The 25,837-nt window shown below is 37.5% G+C and overlaps 1 protein-coding gene across 1 annotated transcript in view; it reads right to left on the bottom strand.

Moving 5' to 3' along the window:
• The window catches only part of DTNBP1 (dystrobrevin binding protein 1), a 163,804-nt gene that overhangs the window by 122,321 nt on the left and 15,646 nt on the right, over window positions 1-25,837 (bottom strand). The window contains exons 2-5 of the mRNA XM_070405700.1: window positions 23,910-23,963; window positions 23,162-23,212; window positions 14,360-14,420; window positions 1,383-1,515 (exon numbers count right to left, since the gene is read on the bottom strand). Coding sequence (XP_070261801.1) covers window positions 1,383-1,515; window positions 14,360-14,420; window positions 23,162-23,212; window positions 23,910-23,963 — 299 coding nt within the window. The remainder of the gene's footprint in view (window positions 1-1,382; window positions 1,516-14,359; window positions 14,421-23,161; window positions 23,213-23,909; window positions 23,964-25,837) is intronic.

Genomic DNA, 25,837 nt, shown 5'->3' with positions numbered 1-25,837 from the left:
TGTGAAAGGGTCGTTCGACCGTCAAAGGGGTCGCGACCCACAGGTTGAGAACCGCTGCTCTACAGGGAATTTTGTGTGTTGGCCCTTTAAGAGGGTGCTAGAATTTTCAGCTGTCACTCCCTGGCAGACAGACAAAGATATTCTTTAATCTGTGCTGGCGTCTGCAAGGCTGGGATCACTCTAATGCTCAGCATGAGACACTTCAGGTGCTGAAGGAATTTCCGCTTTTATAACCCCAAAATTGTATAACCACACCACCTACTCAGAAACGCTATCTATTTCTGTTAGACAACAGCCACCACCTGGTCACAAATGGTTGCTGCAAGCCTTAGCATAGCCTGCTTACAGTGTCTACATCTCTATATAGCCGGCTGGATATTCTATTGTGGAAACCAAGCAGCTGCTGGTTCTGATCAGATTATTAGCTCAAAACGTTATCTCCTCTGCAGACAGCTCCTAACCCTTACTTGACTAAGACCTCAAGCTTGGTTAGAAATTATTAAGACATAATATTATCCTAGGTGTAGCATTGTCAAACATAAAAGTTAATTTTCTAAATATAAGCTCAAGAAATAAAGAATATCAGCAAAATTCATTGCAATAAAAAAAAAAAACACAAAAAAAAACATAAACTTCCACAAGGTACAAATTTAGTCAAACAGATACCCTCTGGTAAGTGGCTTTATTTGATCTCTTTTCTGTTTGAAGAGAAAAAAAGCATACTGCAAGACATGACGCTCTAAGCAGACCTAAATTTAAAAGCAACAACTACCAGAGTATATACCATAGTCAGGACAAAGTCACCCTAATCCCTTTTATTTGCCATACTTATACTTTTTTTAAAAAATATATTTTATTGATTTTTTACAGAGAGGAAGGGAGAGAGATAGAGAGCTAGAAACATCGATGAGAGAGAAACATCGATTAGCTGCCTCCTGCACATCTCCCACTGGGGATGTGCCCGCAACCCAGGTACATGCCCTTGACCGGAATCGAACCCGGGACCCTTCAGTCCGCAGGCCGACGCTCTATCCACGGAGCCAAACTGGTTTCGGCCACACTTATACTTTAAACAGAGAGCTAATGTCACAAAGATAACCCTGTCACTTTAAGAGAGAAAAAAATTATAATTGTGTTTCCTGAGCTGAACTGAGCCAGAAAAAGTTATTGATGTATATTTTAGAAATCATTTCTACACTTTAAATCATTTTCTGTCTAATCCTCAATCAGAATATGAAATTAACTAGAACATACCACTTTCTAAAAATTTTTTGTTAACCAAGAATTTAATGTACTCTTAGAAAGCTTTGAAATTATACCAAGTCCAGTCCAAATTATTTTCATTCCTAAAGGTAATGTACAGATATGAACATGAAACTTACTCAGATTTGCTGTCATGGATTCTAAATCTGCTATTAAACCTGGAAGCTGCTGAAGCTGCTCCTGTAACTCTATTAAGCTTGTCTTCTTTTTTTCCCAGTGTGCTGAAAGCATAACCACCTCGCTATCCACCAGCTGCAACACAAAAGAGGAAGGGTAAAGTAAAACCAGATTTTAAGCACAAAGAAATTATAGTCATCATAATGAGAGTTGGTTGATGTTGTCTTTAAAAACCCCTCTACTGACTGTAAGTCACAGGACACTAGAAAGAAGACTGAAGTTGTTTTCTTTCTAAGAAAACAACCAATTTAATATTCAGTATAGAAAACCTCAAATCACTGCTTGTCTCAGTGAATCTTAATCCAGAGAAGACAAAGTTCAGAAATGACCTTAGACATCACTTCTAAGTATACCCTTTTTTAAGTAAACCCCGAATTTGAAAATCCAAATCTAGAAAAATAAAACAAAAAACTACCACTAACGACTGAAAAGAAAACAAACAAAAACAACTCAAAACATAATTGCTAGGTAATTATTTGCTTTTTACAAAAGGAATTCTTTACAGAAATGCATTTAAAATATACAGATTCCATTTAGAATATACAGATTCCATTTATATTTAACACTTGGAGTGGGGGAAACGAGTTAAGTCGGCTCGCGTGAATTGCGCGTACTCCGCGGGAGCCATCTTAACTCGGTTCATAGATTTGCGGTGGAGTGCGGGAAACGTGTAAACTCGGGCCGATTGTAACTGCGTATTACCAAATATTTGTTTGTTTGCCGTTCACAAAGATACCTACCTGCGTATGCGAACCGTTTCATACCCATTGGGGTAATAGGTATCATAAAAATCCCTGATTTTGCGCGGGAAACCTAAATAATTGCCCGCGCCAGCTTATATTTTGGCGGGAAATTCACCCCACACCGGAGTGTTAACAGGAACAGATTGCATAAGGTAAATGGTACTTTTATATGAAGAAATTATTGAGGCAACTGATCAATTCCAGAAAAAGAAAAGAAGGATTTATGTTAACAAAGAAGTAATTCAGATGTAAAATATTAGGGTAATAGCAGGGTGGTGCAATACTAGACTAGTCTAAAATAATTCTAATTTCTTTTCCTGAAGATGTGAAGAAAATGACAGACATCAGTTTCTCCCAGACAATTATGTTTTGCTCTTAACACAGTGGTAGGGGAAAGAGCTTAAAATAAGATTTAGAAGGAGCAAGGAGAGGTCATCTTTTGAAAACATCACCAATGATAAGAAAGGATTGTGAAAGATACCCACACAGAAATATAATACAAAGATGGCAAAATTCACTGTCTAACAAAAAAATGCATTTGAATTTTATATGTAAATCAGGGTTCACAGTTAAGTTACAGTTTTAAAAAAAGATAATTTACATGTCCCAAGATTAAGTAAGAGTCTTCATAAGTTGAAACATGAACACAACTGATTCTTACTGAATATCTCTAAAGAAAGAGCTTTAGAGGAATAAAAATAACAAAATAAGATGTGAAATTATTTGTATATTGAACTACATTGTTTGTTTCTACATTTTAATAATGTAGGAAATTCACAACATTGAAGTAGAGAACTAAGCTACAATAAAGAGGTCAGAAAGCTGCCTAGTTTTCTCACTCTATCCCTAGTTCTCATACCTCCCCCCTGTTTTTCAACCCACACTGAAAGAATAACCACATCATCTCTCACCTAAAGCCTCAACTGAGCTGGAAAGGTGACACCACGCTTTATTCAAGTGGCATTCTCATAAATGTTGTATATTTAAAATGCTTATTGGCCCGGCTCAGTAGGTTGAACATCATCCCATGCATCAGGAGGTCACAGGTTAGATTCCCAGTCTGGGCACATCCCTGGGTTGCAGGCTCAATCCCTAGTAGGGGGAGTGCAGGAGGCAGCCAATCAATGTTTCTCTCTCATTGGTGTTTCTAACTCTTTCCCACTTCCTATCTCTGAAATCAATAAAAATATTTTTAAAATGTCTATTGTCTACCAGTTTTTAAATGATCCCTAAGAGTAGTTTTAAAAATACTGAGCAATAAAAAAAAAAAATGCCAAACAGTCTTCATAGGCAAGCTGTAATGTAACCATCATCAGGAAACTAAGGCTTGAAACAAGGATCTGTGTTCATAAAATTTATTTAAAATAGTCAACAAGCCCTGGGTGGGTAGTACAATTGGTTAGATACACCAAGGTTGCAAGTTTGACCCCTGAACAGGGCACGTACAAGAATCAACCAATAAATGCATAAATAAGTGAAATGATAATGTTCCCCCCTCTATAAAATCAACAACAACAAAAACTTAAATAAAATAGTCAACAAACTTCTACAGACCATCTACTATCTGCCAAGCATTGTTTTATGCACTAGAAATACAATGGTGAATAAAACAAGAAAAAAAATCCTGCCCTCTTTAGTGCTTATATTCTCATAGCAAGTCTCACAAACTCTCTTAGCTTCAGTATTAAACTCTGAAAAAAAAATCCTGTATCACAAGGTTGACTTGAGGATAAATAATATATTTTTCCTGGTTCATGGAATACCTTTTAAAAAGCCTGTGAAATTACCCTGGCCGGGTGGTTCAGTTGGTTGGAGTGTTGCAGTACACCAAAAGGTTGCGGGTTTGATTCTCAGTCAGGGCACATACCTAGGTTGGGGTTTGATCCTCCATTGGGAGGCATACAGGAGGCAACCCATTGATGTTTCTCTCTCTCTCCCTTTTCCTTCCCTTCTCAAAAAAAAAAAAAAGAAAAAGAAAAAAGAAAGGCTATTAATCTTAGTTACTCTGGTTAATTAGGTTAATAGCTTGAAAAACCTAGAATAAACAATTTTTAGATATTAGCCATTTCTTACTGAAAATTAAAATGCAACATTTAAATATTAAACTTAACTACAGTCTAGTTCAGTCCTTCCACAAAATTGAAAGTTATATCCTAAACATAAAATATAAGAAGTGTTTATGAAAAGAATATATGAAAATACACTAAAATGTTGCTTTCATTTAAAAGAGTGGAAGGTTGAATAGCTTTTCAGAAATCATCATTATTAATAATTATGTAATAACTAGAGGCCCAGTGCACAAAATTAGTGCATGGGTAGGGTCCCTAGGCCTGGCCGGCGATCAGGACTGACCTGCGGGGCAACCAGTGGGGCAATCAGGGGACCCTGCTTGCACCTGCCTTGGCTGGCCTGGTGTTGTCTGCTTGCCAGCCCCACGCCCTGCCGCTACCACCAGTTGGGGCCTGTGGGCTGGGGGCAGCTCCTGTGTTGAGTGTCTGCCCCCTTGTGGTCAGTGCACACCACAGAGACTGGTCGTTCTGCTGTTAGGTCGATTTGCATATTAGGGTTTTATATACACAGATACTAAAACATTCTGAGCATTTTCTATGTTCCAGGTCCTGTACTAAGCAATTTACATGTATTATCTCATTTAAACCACATAACAACCTTGTATACTAAGCATTACTACCACCTTCATTTTATAAATGAAGAAACTGAAGCATAATGAAGCTAAATCACTTTCCCAAGGGCCACAGTGGAACTAGACTCAATCCCAGGGATTTTGACACTTTAAGTTCATAACCTTAAATCAATGTTCTGGGGACTGTACTATATAGGTTTAAAAAGGAAGAAGAAAAGTGAAAAACTAGCAAAAAGAAAGCGTTCTGCAAAACTGTACTTAAACTTTACTAAATGATAAGAAATGAGCTACCTCCAGAAGGCCAATGTTTTTACTTGGTCCATATTTCTGAATAAACCCAGATTCAACACCAGGAAATCAAGTTTAAGGAGGAAGATAAACCCATAGTGCTTCATTCCAAAATTCCTTCTGGCAGACACTGAAGTTAGATTAAAAAAAAAAGCAGGGAACACCAATGATTTACAAAATGGCTAACAACAGGACCTTACTGTGTACAAATCTTGACAGTTCAGAGTGTGGGGGATATATTAGTTCATATGATTTCCATACTACTTTGTTTGGTAAGCAGGGTAAGTGGTGGAAACTAATTTCATAGAGGAGGAAACTAAAACAGAGAGACTAACTTATGTGCCCAAGGCCAACATGTATTCATGCAGAAACTAGGATTTCTAACACCCAGTCAGGTCACCTTTTATCACAGGCAGAGCAGATCCATGCTGGAAGAGTGAAGCATGTCCAACTTAACCAGCTTACACATCAAATTATTAAACAAAAAATGATTCTTAAGAGTTTAATTTGAAGGCAAGCAAATATTTCACAATAGAAATTACAAGCAAATAATGTATTGTAAGACTAACTTTAAAAAGTTGCCCTCAGAGTCTAACCCCTAAGTCAATATTAACTATATATTCATTTATATACTGCTAAAGGGAGAAAAAAACGTCAAAGAACTTGAAAAAAAAATTGTAGAAAAAGCTTAGACAATAAAGTTACCATTGACCACAGCTATTTGTCTTCTAAAATATTGCCCTAAATTTCAAGACTATATAGTAAGGTTTAGCTTTAAATCAGATGAGAATAAAATAAGTTGTCAAACAGGATTGAATTGCTCTTAAGTATATTTGCCCTGGTAGGGTCAAACAGGTTAAAGACCACCAAAGACTTTTGAGCATGGTCTGACAAAATAAATACATGACAGGCTTAACACTATACATATTTAAGCTATACATTTTTTAAGGCCTTAGAGAGAGGCAGAGGCAGGGCAGAAGGGGTCAATAGGGAAAACAAGGGGGACATCTGTAATACTCTCTACAATAAAGATAAATTTTAAAAAATAAAGTTATACATTTTAAATATTTGCATACATCTCAACAATACATCAGAGGGCTTTAAAATTTTTTCATTTTTAAAGTTGAGTAATACATTTCTGGAGAGTAATAGAGGCACTTTTGATTAGATGTGGATCTTAAAATAACCAAGTACTCAACTATGAAAAAATTTCCCCAAATAGCATAAATCCAACAATAGGTCTTATAGAAATTTCTTTCTCCTGTATTTATTTTATTATGAAATACTTCTTTCAATCAAAATAATAATTTTTGTTAAAGATCCTCTACAGGATATAGTCTTAAATGCATGTTGTTTGTGGGATTCATCCACACTGATAAATGTAGGGATAGTAGTTTATTAATGTTCACTGCTGTATGGTATTTGATTTTTATAAATAATATAATTTATTCTGTAGATCAGAATAAACGAGGCATGCAGCCTACTGGCCACAAGTTTGACATGCTTGCTGTAGATGGACTTAGGGACTATCTAAAGTTTCAACAGAACCTGCTACAACATTCTTATACAAATCTCCTGGTGCACACAAGCAAGTTTCACATGTGAGTCAGAGATGTGTCTAAGTTATTGCTCTTATCTCCCAGAGTGGCTTGACAGGACTTGGGGTAGTTAAACTCCCCCCAGCCAAATCATTGCTGACTTCGAGTAGCCTCATCTTTATACTACACTAGAGGTCCAGTGCACAAAAATCGTGCATGAGTAGGGTCCCTAGGCCTGGCCTGTGATCAAGGCCAATCAGGTTCCCTGCCTCCCAACCTCCTCCTTCCCTCACCACCCATGCAGCGCACCCCACCGCTGCCACTGGTTGCCAGCCATGTTCTGCACTGCCCCCCTGGTGGTCAACACATGTCATAGCGAGTGATTGAACTCCCAGTCTCCCAGTCGAACTCCTGAGGGGACATTTGCATATTAGCTTTTTATATATATAGACTAGAGGCCCAGTGCACGAATTCATGCACCAGTGGGGTCCCTTGGCTTGGCCTACGGGATTGGGCTGAAACCAGCTCTCCAACATCCCCCGAGGAGTCCCAGATTGCGAGAGGGTGCAGGCCAGGCCAAAGGACCCCATGGGTGCATGATAGAGGCCGGGGAGGGATGCGGAAGGTTGGTCAACTGGGGAGGGACCGCAGGAGGGTTCCAGGGTATGTCCGGCCTGTCTCGCTCAGTCCCAATCAGCCAGACCCCAGCACCAAGCTAACCTACTAGTCGGAGTGTCTGCCCCCTGGTGGTTAGTGCACGTCATAGCAACTGGTTGACCGGTCGACTGCCCCCTGATGGTCAGTACACATCATAGTGACTGGTCAACAGGTTAACTGTCTGCCCCCTGGTGGTCAGTACATGTCATATAGTGAGTGACTGAACAGCCTTAGCATATCATTAGCATATTACGCTTTGGTTGAACGGATGACTGGATACAGCATATTAGACTTTTATTATATAGGATAGTAAATAGATGATATCATACCAACATTACCAGAGAAAATGTGTGCCATACCAATATTATCAGGGGGAAGCTTGGGACACAATACTCTTAAAATAACCCTAGGAAGGGAAATTGTTTGAAAGATATGTGCCATTTTAGCTTCCACTTATTGCCAACTCATTTTTTTCTAATGTGATTGTGCCAATGGATTTACACTCCCTAGTTCAAGTTGTTCCTCATCATGTTTCTTCCAAGGGAAGAAACAAAACTATCTTCTGCAAATAATAACTATCTTCCCAGAAAACTCAAGGCTTAAAATTTTGATAATCTAAGGAGTGTAAATTTGTGGTTTTAATTTGTATTTCCTTGATTATTAATAAAATTTGAATACATTCTCATGTTTATTGGCCACTCCCATATTTTTTCTTCTATAAAATGCCAGGTCCTACTGCTTGCTTTTCTGTTGGGTTACTGTCCTGTTTTTATTGGTTTGTAGGGGTTGTTCACATTTTCTGAACACCTGTACTATGTTTCATGAATTGCTTAATATTTTAATGATTTTGTTTAATAGAAGCTTTGATAAAAATTATCAATATTTGTTTTTATGGTTGGTGCTTTTTATGCCTTAAGAAATCTTTTTCTATCCTGAGGTCTTAAAGCTCTTCTATTTTCTAAAATATGTATAGTTTTCTATTTACATTTAAAGTATAATGGAATCAAGGTCTTTTTTAATTTTTATTTATTTTACTTATTTTTATTTTTTAAATCTTTTTAAAAATTGATTTCAGAGAGGAAGAGGGAGAGAGAGATAGAAACATCAATGATGAGAGAAAATCTTTCATTGGCTGCCTCCTATATGCCCCACACTGGGGATTGAGCCAGCAACCTGGGCAACCCTGACCAGGAATCAAACCGTGATCTCCTGGTTCATAGGTAGACACTCAACCACTGAGCCATGTTAGCCAAGCTCAAGTGTGTATTTTTAAAGGTAAACAACATTTTTTGCTGATTTCAGAATATTAGTGATTTTATTTTCCCTATGACAGAACAGGGCAGCCATAATAAAAAAATCTTCAGTTAAAATTGACCAGCATTCAAAATAAAACACAGATGTAGAAGAATTTAAATCAAGGTCTTTAACTACTTTTATCCAACAATATACTGGAGATTCTCCCCAGTGTAAAAAGACAAGAAGAAATGAAAGTTGTAAAGATTAGAAAGGAAGAAACAAAACCTACCATCTGCACAAAAGAATTCCCACCCCCAGACACAAATTATAAGAATAAGTAGATTTAGCAAAATGATTAAATATGAGATCAATATATGGCAAGTCAAAAACTGCAGGTTTTGGTAGACAGCAGTACAAAGACATTATCTTCTATTAAAACCTTGCTAAATGTTTTACTGAGTAGATACCTAATTTTACTGAACATATTTTCTGCATCTGATGATCATATATTTTTCTCCTTTAATGTGTTCAATTACATTTAAAAGGCTTTCTAATGTCAAACCAACCTCTTCTTTTAAATTTTTACTGATTTCAGAGAGAAAGGATGAGGGAAAGAGAGACAGAAACATCAATGATGAGAAAGAATCATTGATTGGCTGCCTCCTGCACACTCCACACTGAGGATCAAGCCCGCAACCTGGGCATGTGCCCTGACCAGGAATTGAACTGTGACTTCCTGGTTTATAGGTCAACACTCAACTATGAGTCACACCAGCTGGGCTCAAACCAACCTCTTGATCCTGGAATGAACGTGGTATATTTTGTTTTTTATGCTTTGCTGAATTTGTCTGTCAATATAGGCAAGCACTGCAGAATGCGTCCTAGGCAGAATGCCTTTTGTTTTTCATTCAGTATTCACAAGACATATAACAATCAATACAAAGATTTGCTTAACATTTATATAGTAAAATTTTATATTTAAGCAAGATACACATTTTAAAACAATTATGAGAAGATTCTGAAATTACATTTAAAATACAATTGTTAGAATATGATAATCACAAGACAGTTTGAGGAGTACATCCATAAAGGAGACAAGTGCCTTGCATGTTGCTAGTGTTGAGAGGCCACACAACTGCACACAAACAACTGTTTATTAATAACTATATCAAAAGTTCGGTAATCAGAAAACTATGTTTTAAGCATTTTACATCTTAACAGATTGCTAGCCACCCATGTATAGACATAGACATATTGCTTGTTTTAAATATACTTTAGAAAGTTGGTTGAGGGTTTGGGGTTGACATGTAACATATTGTAACTTTCCAAAATTAGAATATAAGAAATAGGTTCCTGGTTAGTGTTTGCACAAACCATCTGATTTTCAGAAATTGATTAAAGTTAAGTGAGAGATGATGCTATTTCTGTTCTTCACAAATTAACCTTAAAATTCTGCCCTCGGTTTTTCCAAGATGGCGGCATAGGTTAACGCCGGAGTTTGCTGCCTCGAACAACCACTTCAAAAATACAACTAAAAGATGGAACGGACATCATCCAGAACCACAGGAAGGCTGGCTGAGTGGAAGTTCTACAACTAGGAGGAACCGAGAATCAGAGGAGGCGCAGTGCTGAAGTAAAATACTAAGGTGCGGAGTGCGCGGCGCGGGCTGGTGGCTGAGGGCGCGGTTGTCTGTTTCAATCCGGAGGGAGCCTCAGACTCTGAGCTCCAGATCCGGGCGAGTCTCTAGGGACCCAGACTCAAATGGGAGAAGCAGGACTGTCTGGCTACGGTCCCTCCGAGGTTTGCAGCGGTTGCTGGGACAGAGAGGCAGAGCCCCTGGGGACGGACTGAGAGCAGCCATAACTGCTCCCTCCTCCGCCCTGTTGATCCCGTGGGACCCGCCCCGCCCAAGTCCTGCACAGAGGCATTTGCCGGATAGCCTCAGGCAAAGGCTAGATTAGCACCTCTCCAGAAGACAGAAGTTTTCCCGGCAGACATAGCTGATTCTCACAGCCAGGCGGCCTGGTGGTCAAATCCCTCTAGTATTAACTACAACAATCAAGGCTCAACTAGAACAAGACTGCGCACAAAGACCACTAGGGGGTACACCAAGAAAGCGTAAAAAATGCAGAGACAAAGAAACAGGACAAAACTATCAAGGGAGGATATTGAGTTCAGAACCACACTTTTGAGGTCTCTCAAGAGGCTTCTAGAGTCTGTCGATAAACTTGATGAGATGTACAGGAAATCTAATGAGACCCTCGATGGTGTGATAAAGGACCATCTAGAACGTAAGCATACACTGACTGAAATAAAGAATATTATATAGACTCCCAACAGCAGACCAGAGGAGCGCAAGAATCAAGTCAAAGATTTGAAATGCAAAGAAGTGAGAAATACCCAACTGGAAAAGCAAAATGAAAAAAGAACCCGAAAATATGAAGATAGTGTAAGGAGCCTCTGGGACAGCTTCAAACGTACCAACATCAGAATTATAGGGGTACCAGAAGATGAGAGAGAGCAAGATATTGAAAACCTATTTGAAGAAATAATGACAGAAAACTTCCCCCACCTGGTGAAAGAAATAGACTTCCAAGTCCAGGAAGCGCAGAGAACCCCAAACAAAAGGAATCCAAAGAGGACCACACCAAGACACATCATAATTAAAATGCCAAGAGCAAAAGACAAAGAGAGAATCTTAAAAGCAGCAAGAGAAAGAAAATCAGTTACCTACAAGGGAATACCCATACGACTGTCAGCTGATTTCTCAACAGAAACTTTGCAGGCCAGAAGGGAGTGGCAAGAAATATTCAAAGTGATGAATAGCAAGAACCTACAACCAAGATTACTTTATCCAGCAAAGCTATCATTCAGAATTGAAGGTCAGATAAAGAGCTTCACAGATAAGGAAAAGCTAAAGGAGTTCATCACCACCAAACCAGTATTATATGAAATGCTGAAAGGTATCCTTTAAGAAGAGGAAGAAGAAGAAAAAAGGTAAAGATACAAATTATGAACAACAAATATGCATCTATCAACAAATGAATCTAAGAATCAAGTGAATAAATAACCTGATGTACAGAATGAACTGGTGATTATAATAGAATCAGGGACATAGAAAGGGAATGGACTGACTATTCTTGGGGGGAAAGGGGTGTGGGAGATGTGGGAAGAGACTGGACAAAAATCGTGCACCTATGGATGAGGACAGTGGGTGAGGAGTGAGGGCGGAGGGTGGGGTGGGAGCTGGAAGGAGGGGAGTTATGGGGGGAAAAAAGAGGAACAAATGTAATAATCTGAACAATAAAGATTTAATTTAAAAAAAATAAAATAAAATAAAATTCTGCCCTCCATATTTAACTTTAAAATCTGAGGTTAGTCAATATTAATACATACTCCATAAATAGTACAAGGACTTTAGGTCCTTTAACTCTGATAACCTGCCTTCTGGATTACATTCTATTGTTATCCAGTACTTTTGTTCTATCTTTTTTAATCCCACCAATTAGATAACTGATATATATATATAGAGAGAGATATAGATATAGATATATAGATATAGGTATAGATATAGATATAAAGATAGATATAGATATAAATTATTGTCTGTTTAGATTTATCTTTGGTCTACCGTTTTCTTCCTCCTTAATCCTTCCTATATCTCAGACCTATCTTCCAAAATTATTTTAATTTATCCTGAAATACATTCTTTAGAAATTCCTTTATTGGGCATCTGTTGATAGAAAACTTCTTTGTAGGTCTAAATCTTACTCTGGTTCTAGTGACTCTCAAACTTTTGGTAATATATTAGTGTGTTTGCTAATTTTTTTGTGGAGGTGGTGGTGAGAAATTAACCTGTAGGAACCTTTTAGGTTTACAAGTTTCATCCATGTAGAATTTGTGTTTGTATCTGATGGGTGTCAAGAAGCACAGTCACCTGTGGCCCTTTCATTTATTAATGTAGTGGTTCCACGATCGTGCAGGACGTATACATTAGAGCCCCACACTCATGTGAGGTCAAGACCCTGGTAACAAATCCAAAAAGGAGACTACGTTTATTCAAAGTTGTCATACAGACAGACAGATTTCATCCCTGTTGTCTCCTTTTGCCAACAGGAAGCTTTTCTTTTTCCTAGCACAACTTTCACTGAGGGATGTAGCCACTTCAAAGATCTAAGAGCTTTAGGCAGGAGTCAGGTTCAGTTCCTCCCCAGTGGTTCTCAACCTTCCTAATGCCGCGACCCTTTAATACAGTTCCTCATGTTGTGGTGACCCCCAACCATAAAATTATTTTCGTTGCTACTTCATAACTGTAATTTTGCTACTGTTATGAATCGTAATGTAAATATCTGATATGCAGGATGTATTTTCATTGTTCGCGACCCACTGGTTGAGAAGCGCTGTAAGTCTCCTATTCCCATATATCTCTAAAGCTTTTGTTTTAGTATCTGACCACAGCTTCCATGGTTTTGTTTTGTTTTTAGCCACTCTGATTTTATTTCCTTTTTCATTTGTTTTTGGCACGTTAGAATCTCCCTTAATTTTTGTGAGCTTAAGGCAGGGGTGGGCAAACTTTTTGACTCGAGGGCCACAATGGGTTCTTAAACTGGACCAGAGGGCCGGAACAAAAGCATGGATGGAGTGTTTGTGTGAACTAATATAAATTCAAAGTAAACATCATTACATAAAAGGGTATGGTCTTTTTTTTTTTAGTTTTATTCATTTCAAACGGGCCGGATTCGGCCCGAGGGCTGTAGTTTGCCCACGCTGGCATAAGGCATTTAAAAAATGCTTTTAATCTATCTAGCATTTAAGTGTTTTATAACCAGAAGACTTTCAAAGTACCTAATCTACCTTATGGCCAAAATCCTAATCCACCCCCGCCCCCCACTTTTCAGTAATTTCTCAAAGAAACACTAATGACTAAATTTCATATGTATTATTCTGTTCTATATAACTATTACAGTTTCACTAATGTAGGTAAATGGTAAAGAAAGTCAGTCTAAATTAATTTAACATCAGAATCACAAAAGTGTCTTTAGAAAGAAGTAAGTTTGATTGACATTAATAGCACAGAGTATTTGATCTTGGCTAAAGCTCTAAGTACATGCACCAAATAATTTTAATTATAAGTCACATATATTCATTACATACTCTATGCATAGTGCTAGAGAATTTGATCTTCTAAGTGAATTAAGGCTGACACCCCTGAAATTTTATATTTATTTGCTAAGCAAATTAGTGATTTTAGGTAGCTTGAGCAAAGTTAAGCTTTTGTCCAAATAATAAGAAATTCTTAAATAATGGGTAAAAAGAAATTACACACTGTAATTTACATATGCAAAGACATTAGACTCAAATACCTCGATGAAACAAGTATTTACTTGTGACTTGAGAATAAAAGTCAAACTCTCTAAACCTAATTAAACTACCTGACTGAGATATTATGAAAATGTGCTTTATATCGAGTTTCATAATTGCTAAATTCAATTTCAGATAACCTGAAAAACATTTTAATATAAATTTAATTTTTTAAAAACTAGCATATCCCACAAGTACAAAATTAACCAATAATTCTTTTTTGTCTATATATTTATTGATTGTTTACAAAGAGGAAGGGAGAGGGATAGAGAGTTAGAAACATCGATGAGAGAGAAACATCGATCAGCTGCCTCCTGCACACCTCCTACTGGGGATGTGCCCGCAACCAAGGTACATGTCCTTGACCGGAATTGAACCTGGGACCCTTGAGTCCACAGGCCAACGCTCTATCCACTGAGCCAAACCAGTCAGGGCATAACCAATAATTCTTTACCTCTCCAGCACTCGCACATTCCTTGGCTCTTCTGTGAAGTGCAGCCCATGTATCTTCATACCTAAGAAAAGCAAAAAAAATATTCAAAATGCAAAAATTAATTCAAAATTTTAATGTTTTAAAACATTTAAAAATACTATTTAAAGATGAGCCTAGAACATCCTATGGTGTCTGAAAAGAAAAGCTCAAAAAATAATGGGGATATGTTATAAGGATACAGAAGTCAACTTGAAGGGGCTTCCAATGGTCAAATCTGGGAGAATTTGAGCAACACAATACATAATGGTAGTATTGGGTTATTAATTCAAAGAATTAAACAAACATCCATGAGTTTATAGTAATTTAAATAAATAACTAATTAAAAGATAACAGAGAAAGTCGAAACAAAAATTTGGTTCTTCAAAAAGGCGAACAAATTTAAACCTTTAGATAGACTTATTAAATGGAAGACTCAAATAAAATTAGAAACAAAAGGGAGACAATTATCAATTCTACAGAAATAAAAAGGATAAGAGAGTACTATCGATAATTGTATGTCAAAAAATTAGATGACCTAAATGAAATAAATTCCTAGAAATGCAAAACCTACCAAGACTGAATCCCAAAGAAACAGAAAATATGAACAGACCCATAATTAGTAAGGAGAATGGATCAGTAATGAAAAACCTACCTCCTGAACAATGATGCATCAAAAAGAAATTAAAAGACAAAAAATTTACCCTGAGACAAAAAATGGAGACATAACATACCAAAACATATGCAGCAAAAGCAGTTCTAAGAGGGAAATTCATAGCAATAAACACCCACATTGAGAAGAAAGAGCCCAAATAAAGAACAAACTGAGCTGAAGCTAATAGAAGGAAGGAAATAATAAAGATCAGAGCAGAAATAAAAGAAATTAAAAAAAAAAACAGAAAAAATTATCCAAACTATTAGTTGGTTCTTTGAAAAGATAAAATTGACACCTTTCACTAGACTCACCAAGGAAAAGAAGAGAGGACTAAAATCAACAAAATTATAAATGAAAAAGGAGATATTTCAACTGAACCCCAGAAATACAAAGAATCATAAAAGGCTAGTATGAAGCACTACATGCCAACAAACTGGACAACCTAGAAAAAATGGGAAAAAATCTTAGAACCATACAAATTATCAAGACTCAGTCAAGAAGAAATAGAAAGGCTGAACAGACTAATTACTAGTAAGGAGGTTGAATCAGTAATCAAAATGTCTCAATCAAGAAAAGTCCAGGAACAGATGGCTTCATTGGTGAATTTTACCAAACATTTAAAACAGAATTAATGTAAGTCCTTCTCACTCTGTTCCAAAAAATATCAAAAAGGAGGAACACTCAAACTAATTTTACAAAGCCAGCATTACCCTGATACCAAAGGCAAAAAAGGACACTATCAGAAAAGAAAATTATAGGCCAATATCCCTGATGAATATAGATGTAAAAATTCTCAATAAAATCTTAGCAAACCAAACTCAGCAGCACATCAAAAGGATCATTCTCCATCATCAAGTGGGATTTATATATATGGTGCAAGCATGGTTCAATATCCATAATCAGTGTGATACATCACATTAATGAAATGAAAGTGGAAAAATCATATTATCATCTCAACAGACACAAAAAACAACATCTGACAAAATTCAACATCTGTTCATAATAAAAACTCTTAACAAATTAGGTACAGAAAGAATGTATCACAATACAATGGCCATACAAGATAAGTACATAGCTAACATCCTATTCAATGGTGAAAGGTCGAAAGCTTTTCTTCTCAGATCAGGAGCAAGACTCGGATGTCCACTCTCACCATTCACACTAATTACAATATCTACAAAACAAGCAAACAAACAAATAAAAACTCCCCAAAAATAAGTTTTGGTGAGGATGTAGAGAAAAGGGAACTGCTATGCACTGTTGATGGGAATGTAAAATAGTGCAGCTGCTATGTTAAACAGTGTAATGGTTCTTCACAAAATTAAAAATAGAATTACCATATGATACAGCAATTTCACTTCTAGTATGTACCCCAAAACTAAAAGCAGGTCTAGCGGAGATATTTGTGTGCCCATGTTCATAGCAGCATTATTAACAATAGCCAAAAGGTGGAAGCAACCCAAATGTTCGTTAGTGGATGAACGCAAAGGCAAAATATGATGTACAGTCACAATCACTTAACAATGGGGATATATTCTGAAAAATGCGTTGTTGGGTGATTTTGTTGTACAAACATGATAGAGTGCACTGACACAAATCTAGATGTTAAAGTCCACTACATACCTAGGCTATGTAATATAGCCTATTGCTCCTACATTACACAAAATCTGGTACAGCATGCTACTGTACTAAATACTATAGACAACCATAACACAGTGGTATTTGTGTATCTAAACAGATCTAAATGTAGAAAAAGTACACTAAAAATATGGTATAAAAATAAAAATGTATGGAGCTTGCAGGACTGGAAGTTGCTCTGGGTGAGTCAGTGAGTGAAAGTGAAGGTCTGGGACATTGCTGTGCATTACTATAGATAGACTTTATAAACATTGTCCCAAAAGCCCTCCTCCTGCTTCTTTCTTAATAGAGTCAGAAATAGAACATCAAAGCTGTCAATGCTGCTCCATGATCAGAGATGTAGGCTGGAATGACTGGAAATATCGAGGGGAAACTGGCTGGGTTTAAAGCACAGATCACCACAATAGTGACTGTCAGGAGGGAATGAAAGGTGGCCTGAGATCAATAGGAATAAGAAATCAAGACAGAGAGATAAAGGAACATAGGGGATTGTCATGGCAATGTGGTTTTGGCTATTGCATGTAGGAGCAGTGGTCAGATTAAGGGACTATATGGTACTCATAAAAAAAAAGAAAAAGAAAAAGGGGGTGTTTAACATGGAGAGGGCATAAAACCAAGGACTCAATATTTTGAACTTGGAAATTTGTTTTTGTTACCATTGACCCTATCTGGCACAAAGAGTGCTCTCTGGCACTGAACTGACAAGAAATTAAACTTATATTTGCTTTACAGCATTACAGCCTGAAAACAGTTCCAAAGTACAGGAACACTACCACAGAAAGCTTTACTAAAGTGGCAGTGGTACTCACTATTGGCATACCTCAGACCATTGCAATAAAGCCAGTTATAATCTTTTCTCCAATGGAGGGCCTTGCCTTCAATTTGCAAAAAAATGCAACATTCGTGAAGTACAATAAAGTGAAGCACAATAAAACAAGGTCTACCTCTACTTGTTAAGGTAGCTCCTGTGGACCTGGGTCCTTGTACAAGATCTTAGGTCCTCAACAAAGTATTTACAACAATGTCCTCTGAAGACTATCACACTAGAAGTGGGAGGGCTGTAGCACCCTCTGAATATGTAGCACTGGGGCAACAGGGTCCTCTGTGCTGAAACAGGTCAGAGGCTGACTGATTGGGATATAATCTATGCATTTCAAATCGAGGTGTTGTGAATGAGAGGAAATCTATTGCCAAGCCCCACAGATACTGCTCCTGTCCAAGTAAAAAAAAATTCCTCCCGAACCACATATCCTTCCATTTCTTACAAGAAATTCAACTCCATCATAATCTTAAGAGACCACTATATATGCTGTCAGTCATTGACTGAAACATCGTTATGCAGCACACGACTGTACACTTACAATTAAGTATTATTCAGCCTTGAAAAGGAAGAAAATTCTGACATAAACCCTACAACATGGACGAATCTTGATAACATTATGCTAAGTGAAATAAGCCAATCACAAAAAGACAAATATTGTACAAGTTCATTTATATGAGGAACCTAGAGTATTAATGAAAGTCATAGAAAGTAGAATGACAACTATCAGAGGCAACGGGAAGGAGACAATTGAGGAGTTATTGTTTAATAGGTAGATTTTCAGTTTTGCAGGATGAAAAGTTTTGGGGACTGGATGCACAACAGTGTGAATGTACTTAACACTAGTGAACTGTACACTTAAAAATGGTTAAGCCTGGATGGTGTAGCTCAGTGGTTGAGCGTCAACCTATGAACCAGGAGGTCAGGGTTTGATTCCCAGTCAGGACACATGCCCGGGTTGTAGGCTTGATCCCCAGTAGGGGGTATGCAGGAGGCAGCCAATCCATGATTCTCTCTTACCACTGAAGTTTCTATCCCTCTCTCCCTCTCCCTTCCTTTCTGAAATCAATAAAAATATATATTTTAAAAATGGTTAAGAAAAATTTTATGTTATATGTATTTTATCACAAATTTTTAGAAATTTAAAAACTTATTTATATATCTGCTATTTAAAAATGGCTTTTCCTCTACTTAAGTATTAGTTCTAAAGAGAAAAGACTTTCAGTGCAATGAATGACACATTATAGACATCTTCCTATGATTGTAAATTTTTCATATTAAGTCCGAAAATGTACTCCACCCTAAAAAAAACTACCACACACAAAAGTCTAAACCTCCAAAATAAATATTTCAATAAAGTTCTTTCAACTAAATCACTAAATTTAAAAAATAAAGATAAAATATAAATAGTAAACAGTATACCTCTGACTAGATTTTACTATACTTTCTTTCAGGTTCACATATGTTCTTCACTCAACAAAACCAAGCAGGAAATTAATATCAAATTGAGCACTTTCATTTCAGAGAAGAAAAGGAAAATCTCTAGATTTAGCAACCATAAAAAGAAACCCAGTAAAAATGAGAAAAGAGTCCTAGCCAGTTTTGCTCAATGGATAGAGGTCAGCCTGTGGACCAAAAGGTCCCAGGTTTGATTCCTGTCAAGGGCAGGTACCTTGGTTGTAGGCTCCTCCCTGGCCCAGGCCCTGGTCAGTTGAGGCCATGCAGGAGGCAACCAATCAATGTGTTTCTCTCTTTCTTTCCCTCTCTGTTCCTCTCTCCCTGAAAATCAATGGAAAAATATCCTCAGGTGAGGATTAACAAACAAACAAACAAATGAAAAAAGATAAAGCAAAATGTAGGTGTAGATGACTGTGTCATTATAAATGCAGGTAAGAATTATACACCAATAATGAACTCACAGAAAGAGAAACTGAAAAAACAATCCCATTTACCACTGTACCAAAAAAAATTAAGATATCTAGGAATAAACTTAACTAAGGAGGTAAAAGACCTGTACTCAGACAACTACAGGACATTGAAAAAAAAAAAAGATAGAGGAAGACATAAGCAAATGGAAGAACATACCGTGTTCATGGACTGGTAGAATCATTAAAATGTCCATACTATCCAAAGCAATTTATAAATTCAATGCAATCCCCATTAAAATACCAACGGCATATTTCACAGACCTAGAACAAACTCTCCAAAAATTCATCTGGAATAAAAAAAAGACCTCGTATAGCCACAGCAATCCTGAGAAAGAAGAAAGTTGGAGGGATCACAGTACCAGATATCAAGCTATATTACAAAGCCACGGTTCTCAAAACTGCCTGGTACTGGCACAAGAACAGACATATAGACCAATGGAACAGAACAGAGAACCCAGAAACTGACCCAAGCCATTTTGCTCAATTAATATTTGACAAAGGAAGCAAGAACATACAATGGAGTCCAGACAGTCTCTTCAATAAATGGTGCTGGGAAAATTGGTCAGATACATGCAAAAAAATGAAACTAGATCACCAACTTACACCATACACAAAAACAAACTCAAAATAGTTAAAGGACTTAAATGTAAGACGGGAAACCATAAAAATCTTAGAAGACTCGATAGGCAGCAAAATATCAGGCATATGTTGTAGCAATATCTTTACAGATACAGGTCCTAGGGCAATGGAATCTAAGGAGAAACTAAACAAATGGGACTACATCAAAATAAAAAGCTTCTGCAGAGCAAAAGAAACCATCAACAAAACAATAAGAAAGCCCACTGCATGGGAGAACATATTTGCCAATGCTATCTCAGATAAGGGTTTAATCTCCAAAATTACAGGGAACTCATACAACTTAACAAAAAGAAGATAAACAATCCAATAAAAAAAATGGGCAAAGGACCTAAATAGACACTTTTCGAAAAAGGACATACAGAAGGCCAAGAGACATATGAAAACATGCTCAAAGTCACTAATCATCCAAGAGATGCAAATCAAAACAACAATGAGGTCCCATCTCACACTTGTCAGAATGGCTATCATCAACAAATCAACAAATGACAAGTGCTGGAGAGGACGTGGAGAAAAAGGAATCCTCCTGCACTACTATTGGGAATGCAGACTGGTGCAGCCACTATGGAAAACAGTATGGAGTTTCCTCAAAAAATTAAAAATGGAACTCCCATTTGATCCAGTAATCCCACTTCTGGGAATATATCCCAAGAAATCAGAAACACCAGTCAGAAAGGACATATGCATCCCTATGTCCATAGCAGCACAATTTATAATAGCTAAGATTTGGAAACAGCTTAAGTGCCCATAAGCAGATGAGTGGATTAAAAAACTGTAGTACATCTACACAATGGAATACTACGCTGCTGTAAAAAAGAAGAAACTTTTACCATTTGCAACAGCATGAATGGACCTGGAGAGGTCATTTGTGTTATATAATGAACAACATAAACTGATGAACAAAAATAGATCCAGTGACAAAGAAACACTGAACTGACTGTCCACCTCAGAGAGAAGGCAGGGAGAGAGGGGGGTAAGAGATCAACCAAAGGTCTTGTATGCATGTATATTAGCATAACCAATGGACAGGGACACTGGGGCGCTGGGGGCTTGTCCTGGGGGGGCGGAAGTAAGGGGGGTCAATTGGGGAAAAAGGAGACATATGTAATACTTTAAACAATTATATATATATATGATAAATGCAGATAAGGAAAGGAAAAACCATACTTTCTACTGCACACAACTTAACCACATATCTGTCAGATGACACATTTTTAACTACAGAACTACATATAACAACATACAACATATAAAACCATATTTAACAGTTTTATTGAAATAATTCACCCTCTTAAAATGTATGATTCAGTAGTTTTTAGTATATTCACAAAGTTGGGCAACTATCACCACTATCTAATTCCAGAAAATTTTCATCCCCCCAGAAAATGTACACATTTGCAGTCATTTCATTCCCCTCTCTCCACTAAACCTCGGCAATCACATGTTTTTTTCTGTCTCTATGGATTCATCTCTTCTGGACATTTCATACAATATGTGGGCTTTTGTATTGGTTTTTTTAACTTAATATATTTTTAAGTTTCATCCACAGTCCTTATTGTGATTAAATAATATTCTATTGTATGAATATGCCACATTTTGTTTATCTATTCAGGTGATGAATATTTGTACTGCTTCTATTTTTTGGCTATCATAAATAATACTGCTTTATGAATAATACTGCTCTGCACATTTGTGTACAATTTTTTTATGTTGACATATGTTTTTAGTTCTCTTGGTGTGAAATTGCTGGGTCACATGGTAAATTTACGTTTAACTTTTTGAGAAACTACCAAACTGTTTTCCGCAGTAGCTGCACCATTTCACATTCCCACCAGCAATACAAATAGTTTCTAACTTTTCCACATCCTCAACAATACTTGTTCTTATCTGTCTTTCTTATTATAGTGGGTGTGAAATATTATTTCATTGTGATTTTGATTTGCATTTTCTTGATGACTAATGATGTTGAGCACCTTTTTGTGTGCTTATTGGCCATCTGTATATCTTCTTTAGGGACATGTCTATTTAGATCCTTTGGCTATTTCTTCATTGGGTTGTCTTTCTATTTTTGAGCTATAAAATTTACTTATATACTCTAAATACAAGTCCTTCATCAGGTATATGATTTGCAAATATTTTCTCCCATTCTGTAGATTGTTATTTCTTTGCCTTTCTTGATCGTGTTCTTTGAAGTGAAGTTTTTAATTTTTCTTAAGTCCAATTTTTCTATTTTTTCTTTTGTTACTTATGCTTTTGATGTCATAGCTAAGAAAATCATATCTATAAAACCATGAAGAAATAATATAAAAGTAAAAATCAAAGTAAGAAAATGATTGAAGACTCAAATTCAGTATCAACTTTCTTGTGACAGAAACCATAAGCATATAAATACACATAAAATATTGACTAGTAAATATAATTTGATCAATCTGCTCAAAGTCTTAACTGCCTTTGTATTAACCAGTGAAAAGTAAAAGCCCCTCTGAGAAAGGAATAAGTAAATAATTCCCAATCACGATCCTAATATATAAAAAGCCAGGGGTTGTCACAACTGAAACAACTGGACGGACAATCGAACAGCAGGCTGCATGGGACAACAAGGCTGGCAGTGGGGTTGGTGAGGGACGACCAAATGACTGAACAGCAGGCTGCGCAGGGCGACCAGGCCGGCGGGGGTGGGGGGCAGTTGGGGGCAACCAGGCCAGCGGGGGTTGGGGGGAAGTTGGGGACGACCAGGCCAGCAGAGGGGGGCAGTTAGGGGTGACCAGGGTGGCAGAGGGGGGCAGTTGGGGGTGACCAGGCTGGCAGGGGGGCAGTTAAGGGTGATCAGGCAGGCAGGCAGGTGAGCAGTTAGGAGCCAGCGGTCCCAGATTGTGAGAGGGATGTCCAACTGCTGGGTTAGGCCCAATCCCGGGGGCCGGGGGGTCCCAGATTGGAGAGGGTGCAGGGTGGGCTGAGGGGAACCCTTGTGCACGAATTTCGTGCACTGGGCCTCTAGTGTTCAAATAAAATTTCATTATTATTAAAGTTTTTATCTACAAAATTATAAAATATTTTAGACAATAAAATAGTCAGAAGTACAATCTTCTTATTTAAATGAAAACACTTACCTGCTAAGTAATTCCAATCCAGCAGAGTACTTTGGCAAATATGAAACAGTTCTGCCAAAAGAAACACTTATTTTATTAAAACTGTTTCTGATTTAAGCCAATTAAAAATAAAGTTACATATAAGAATTTTAACATTGTCAATTGTAACATGAAATATTTTAAAATCACTAATGACAACTTACCTAAACTTTTAGAGAAATATATTGCTTTATTTCAAAGTTAATACACTGTTATATATTATCAACAATCACTTGGCCCTATACTAGTAAATTAGTTTCAGCACATAATAATAAACACTTTAATGTAGTGCAAAATAAGAATTTTTTTAAAGCTCATCATCTCTAGGTTGGGAGTGACATTTGGCCATGTGCTTTACTTTATTAAAAAGTGACACCAGTGTTAACAGAGCTAAAGATGCTTGCTTGCCAGTTACTGTTCCATTATTAATTTGCTTCTTAATAATGTAGGACTTTTAATTTGCTCTTAGTATGCAAATAAAATGATTAATAAAAAATAGCCATTGATTGTCAGAATAAAACAATTACACTTAACCATTTTTTCAGTCATTTTACAATTTTATCAAAAAATTTTCCAGTGTTACAAAATTTAAAAAGAATCAATAAGTTGTTATGTAGTCAGATGCACTTAATAGATATAAAACCCATTAAAGTAATTATACCATTGTGACTATAACCAAAAGTTGGATGAAATTTAGGTTACAGTAAATCAAATCTTAGTACAAGCTTACCTTGGTTTGCTTTTTACTTTAGCTTCTCTTGACTTGTCACTTAAAGTCTTCAACCTATAATTAAACAAATATAAAATATTCTTAGAACTCAAGAAAATTTTTCAATGGTAAGTTTCACAGTTGTTCATATTTTGGATCAGAGAAGCCAATTATTTTAGCAAGAAAAAATATTCGTAAAAACATAGTGTTTACTATGTATTATATATCACATATGAAAAATCTGTAGTAAATATTATATGTGGTATATAGTCCAAACATATAGTCTTTACTATATGTGAGAAACTACAAATAGAAAATTTGTAGCAAACATTTTTATGTTTCCTTGTTCCAAATACTCTTTTTAGAAACAACTCCTATGTGTGATCGAACTAGAGAAACCTCATTTACCTGGCATCATTAGAAAAAGAGGTCAACTTACGTGAACTTGGTAGGTTTAACAAAGAGAACTAAGCAGCACATTTTATTTAATAAACCTTCAAATCTCTTTAAGTACTAACATTTGGTGAAATTTGGGGGTGGGTGGGAAGGTGGGTGGGGAGAGATTAACCAAAAAACTTATATACATGTATGCATAACTCCCAGACACAGATAATAGTGTGGTAAGGAGTGGGGTGTCATGTGCAGGGTGGAGGGGTTCCATAGGGAAATGCTTTCAACAATACTTTCAACCATAAAGATAAATCTATATATACAGTAGGTCCTCAGGTTATGTCAGAGATCCGTTCCTAAGGCACAACATAATGCGATTTTCACCATAAGTCAGAACCCACCTCTGTAAGCACCTACATCACTCACATGGAGCACATACACAGCAGTAATGAAGTGAAACAGTAAAAAAAATTTAAAAGAAAAATAACAATTCCTGACCTTTACTTGTGGTAAATAAATAATAAAAAACATAAAGCACATTTATACATACGTCAAAATGATGGAACTTTTTTTATATATAAATAAATGGGAGATGGCGACGTAACCACGAAACGACGTAAGTCAAGTCCGACATAACCCGAGGACTGTCTATACTAGAGGCCCAGTGCACAAAATTTGTGCATGGGGGCGGGGGTTCCCTCAGCCCAGCCTACACCCTCTTGGAATCTGGGACCCTTCGGGGAGTGTCCAACTGCCAGTTTAACATCCCTCTCCCAATCCGGGACCACTGGCTCCTAACCGCTCACCTGCCTGCCTGCCTGATTGCCCCTAACCACTCTGCCTGCCTGCCTGATCACCCCTAACTGCTCGCCTGCCTGCCTGATTGCCCCTAACCTCCTCTGCCTCGGCCCCCGCCACCACGGCTTCATCCGGAAGGTCGTTTGGCTGTCTGGTCTAATTAGCATATTACGCTTTTTATTATTATAGATAAGCCTAAGCAATCGTTTGACCGTTTGACCATTCAACCAGTTGCTATGATGTGCACTGACCACCAGGGGGCAGACGCTCAATGCAGGAGCTACCCCCTGGTGGTCAGTGCGCTCCCACAGCAGGAGCGCTGCTCAGCTGACCAATGGGCACCAGACACAGGGCTCACAGCTAGTGAGCGCAGCTACCGCAGTGTTAGCCTCTCCTGCAGACACTCCCTTTGTGCGCTCCTCCCCCATCTGGACCGGACTGAATCGGGACCGGCATTGGGACTAACTGGGAGTGAGCCTGTGGCCGCTTCTAGGTCATGGGCGTGCCAGTATCACCCTAGGACAGGTGCTTGGGGACCTCAGTGGAGCAGCAGTGAGCCTACCAAGTGGCGGTGGTGGCAGGCGCAGTGGGGCTGGGATGAGCAGGAGTGGCAGGCAGGAGCAGCAGGCGGCGTTGGACTGCCGGTTCTGGCCTGATCCCCGCAGGCCACGCCGAGGGACCCCAGCGTGCACCGGGCCTCTAGATTTTAAATAAAGCTTTCTAAAATATATTACAAAACTCTTGCATTAAAGAGGGTATGG

The sequence above is a fragment of the Myotis yumanensis genome, unplaced genomic scaffold, assembly GCF_028538775.1.
Source record: "Myotis yumanensis isolate MYYU_CA2020_CCGP unplaced genomic scaffold, mMyoYum1.0.hap1 SCAF_2, whole genome shotgun sequence".
In the NCBI taxonomy this organism is placed as follows: Eukaryota; Metazoa; Chordata; class Mammalia; order Chiroptera; family Vespertilionidae; genus Myotis; species Myotis yumanensis.
Note: the sequence above shows the minus strand (reverse complement) of the source record. Positions and strands in the feature narration are given on the sequence as shown.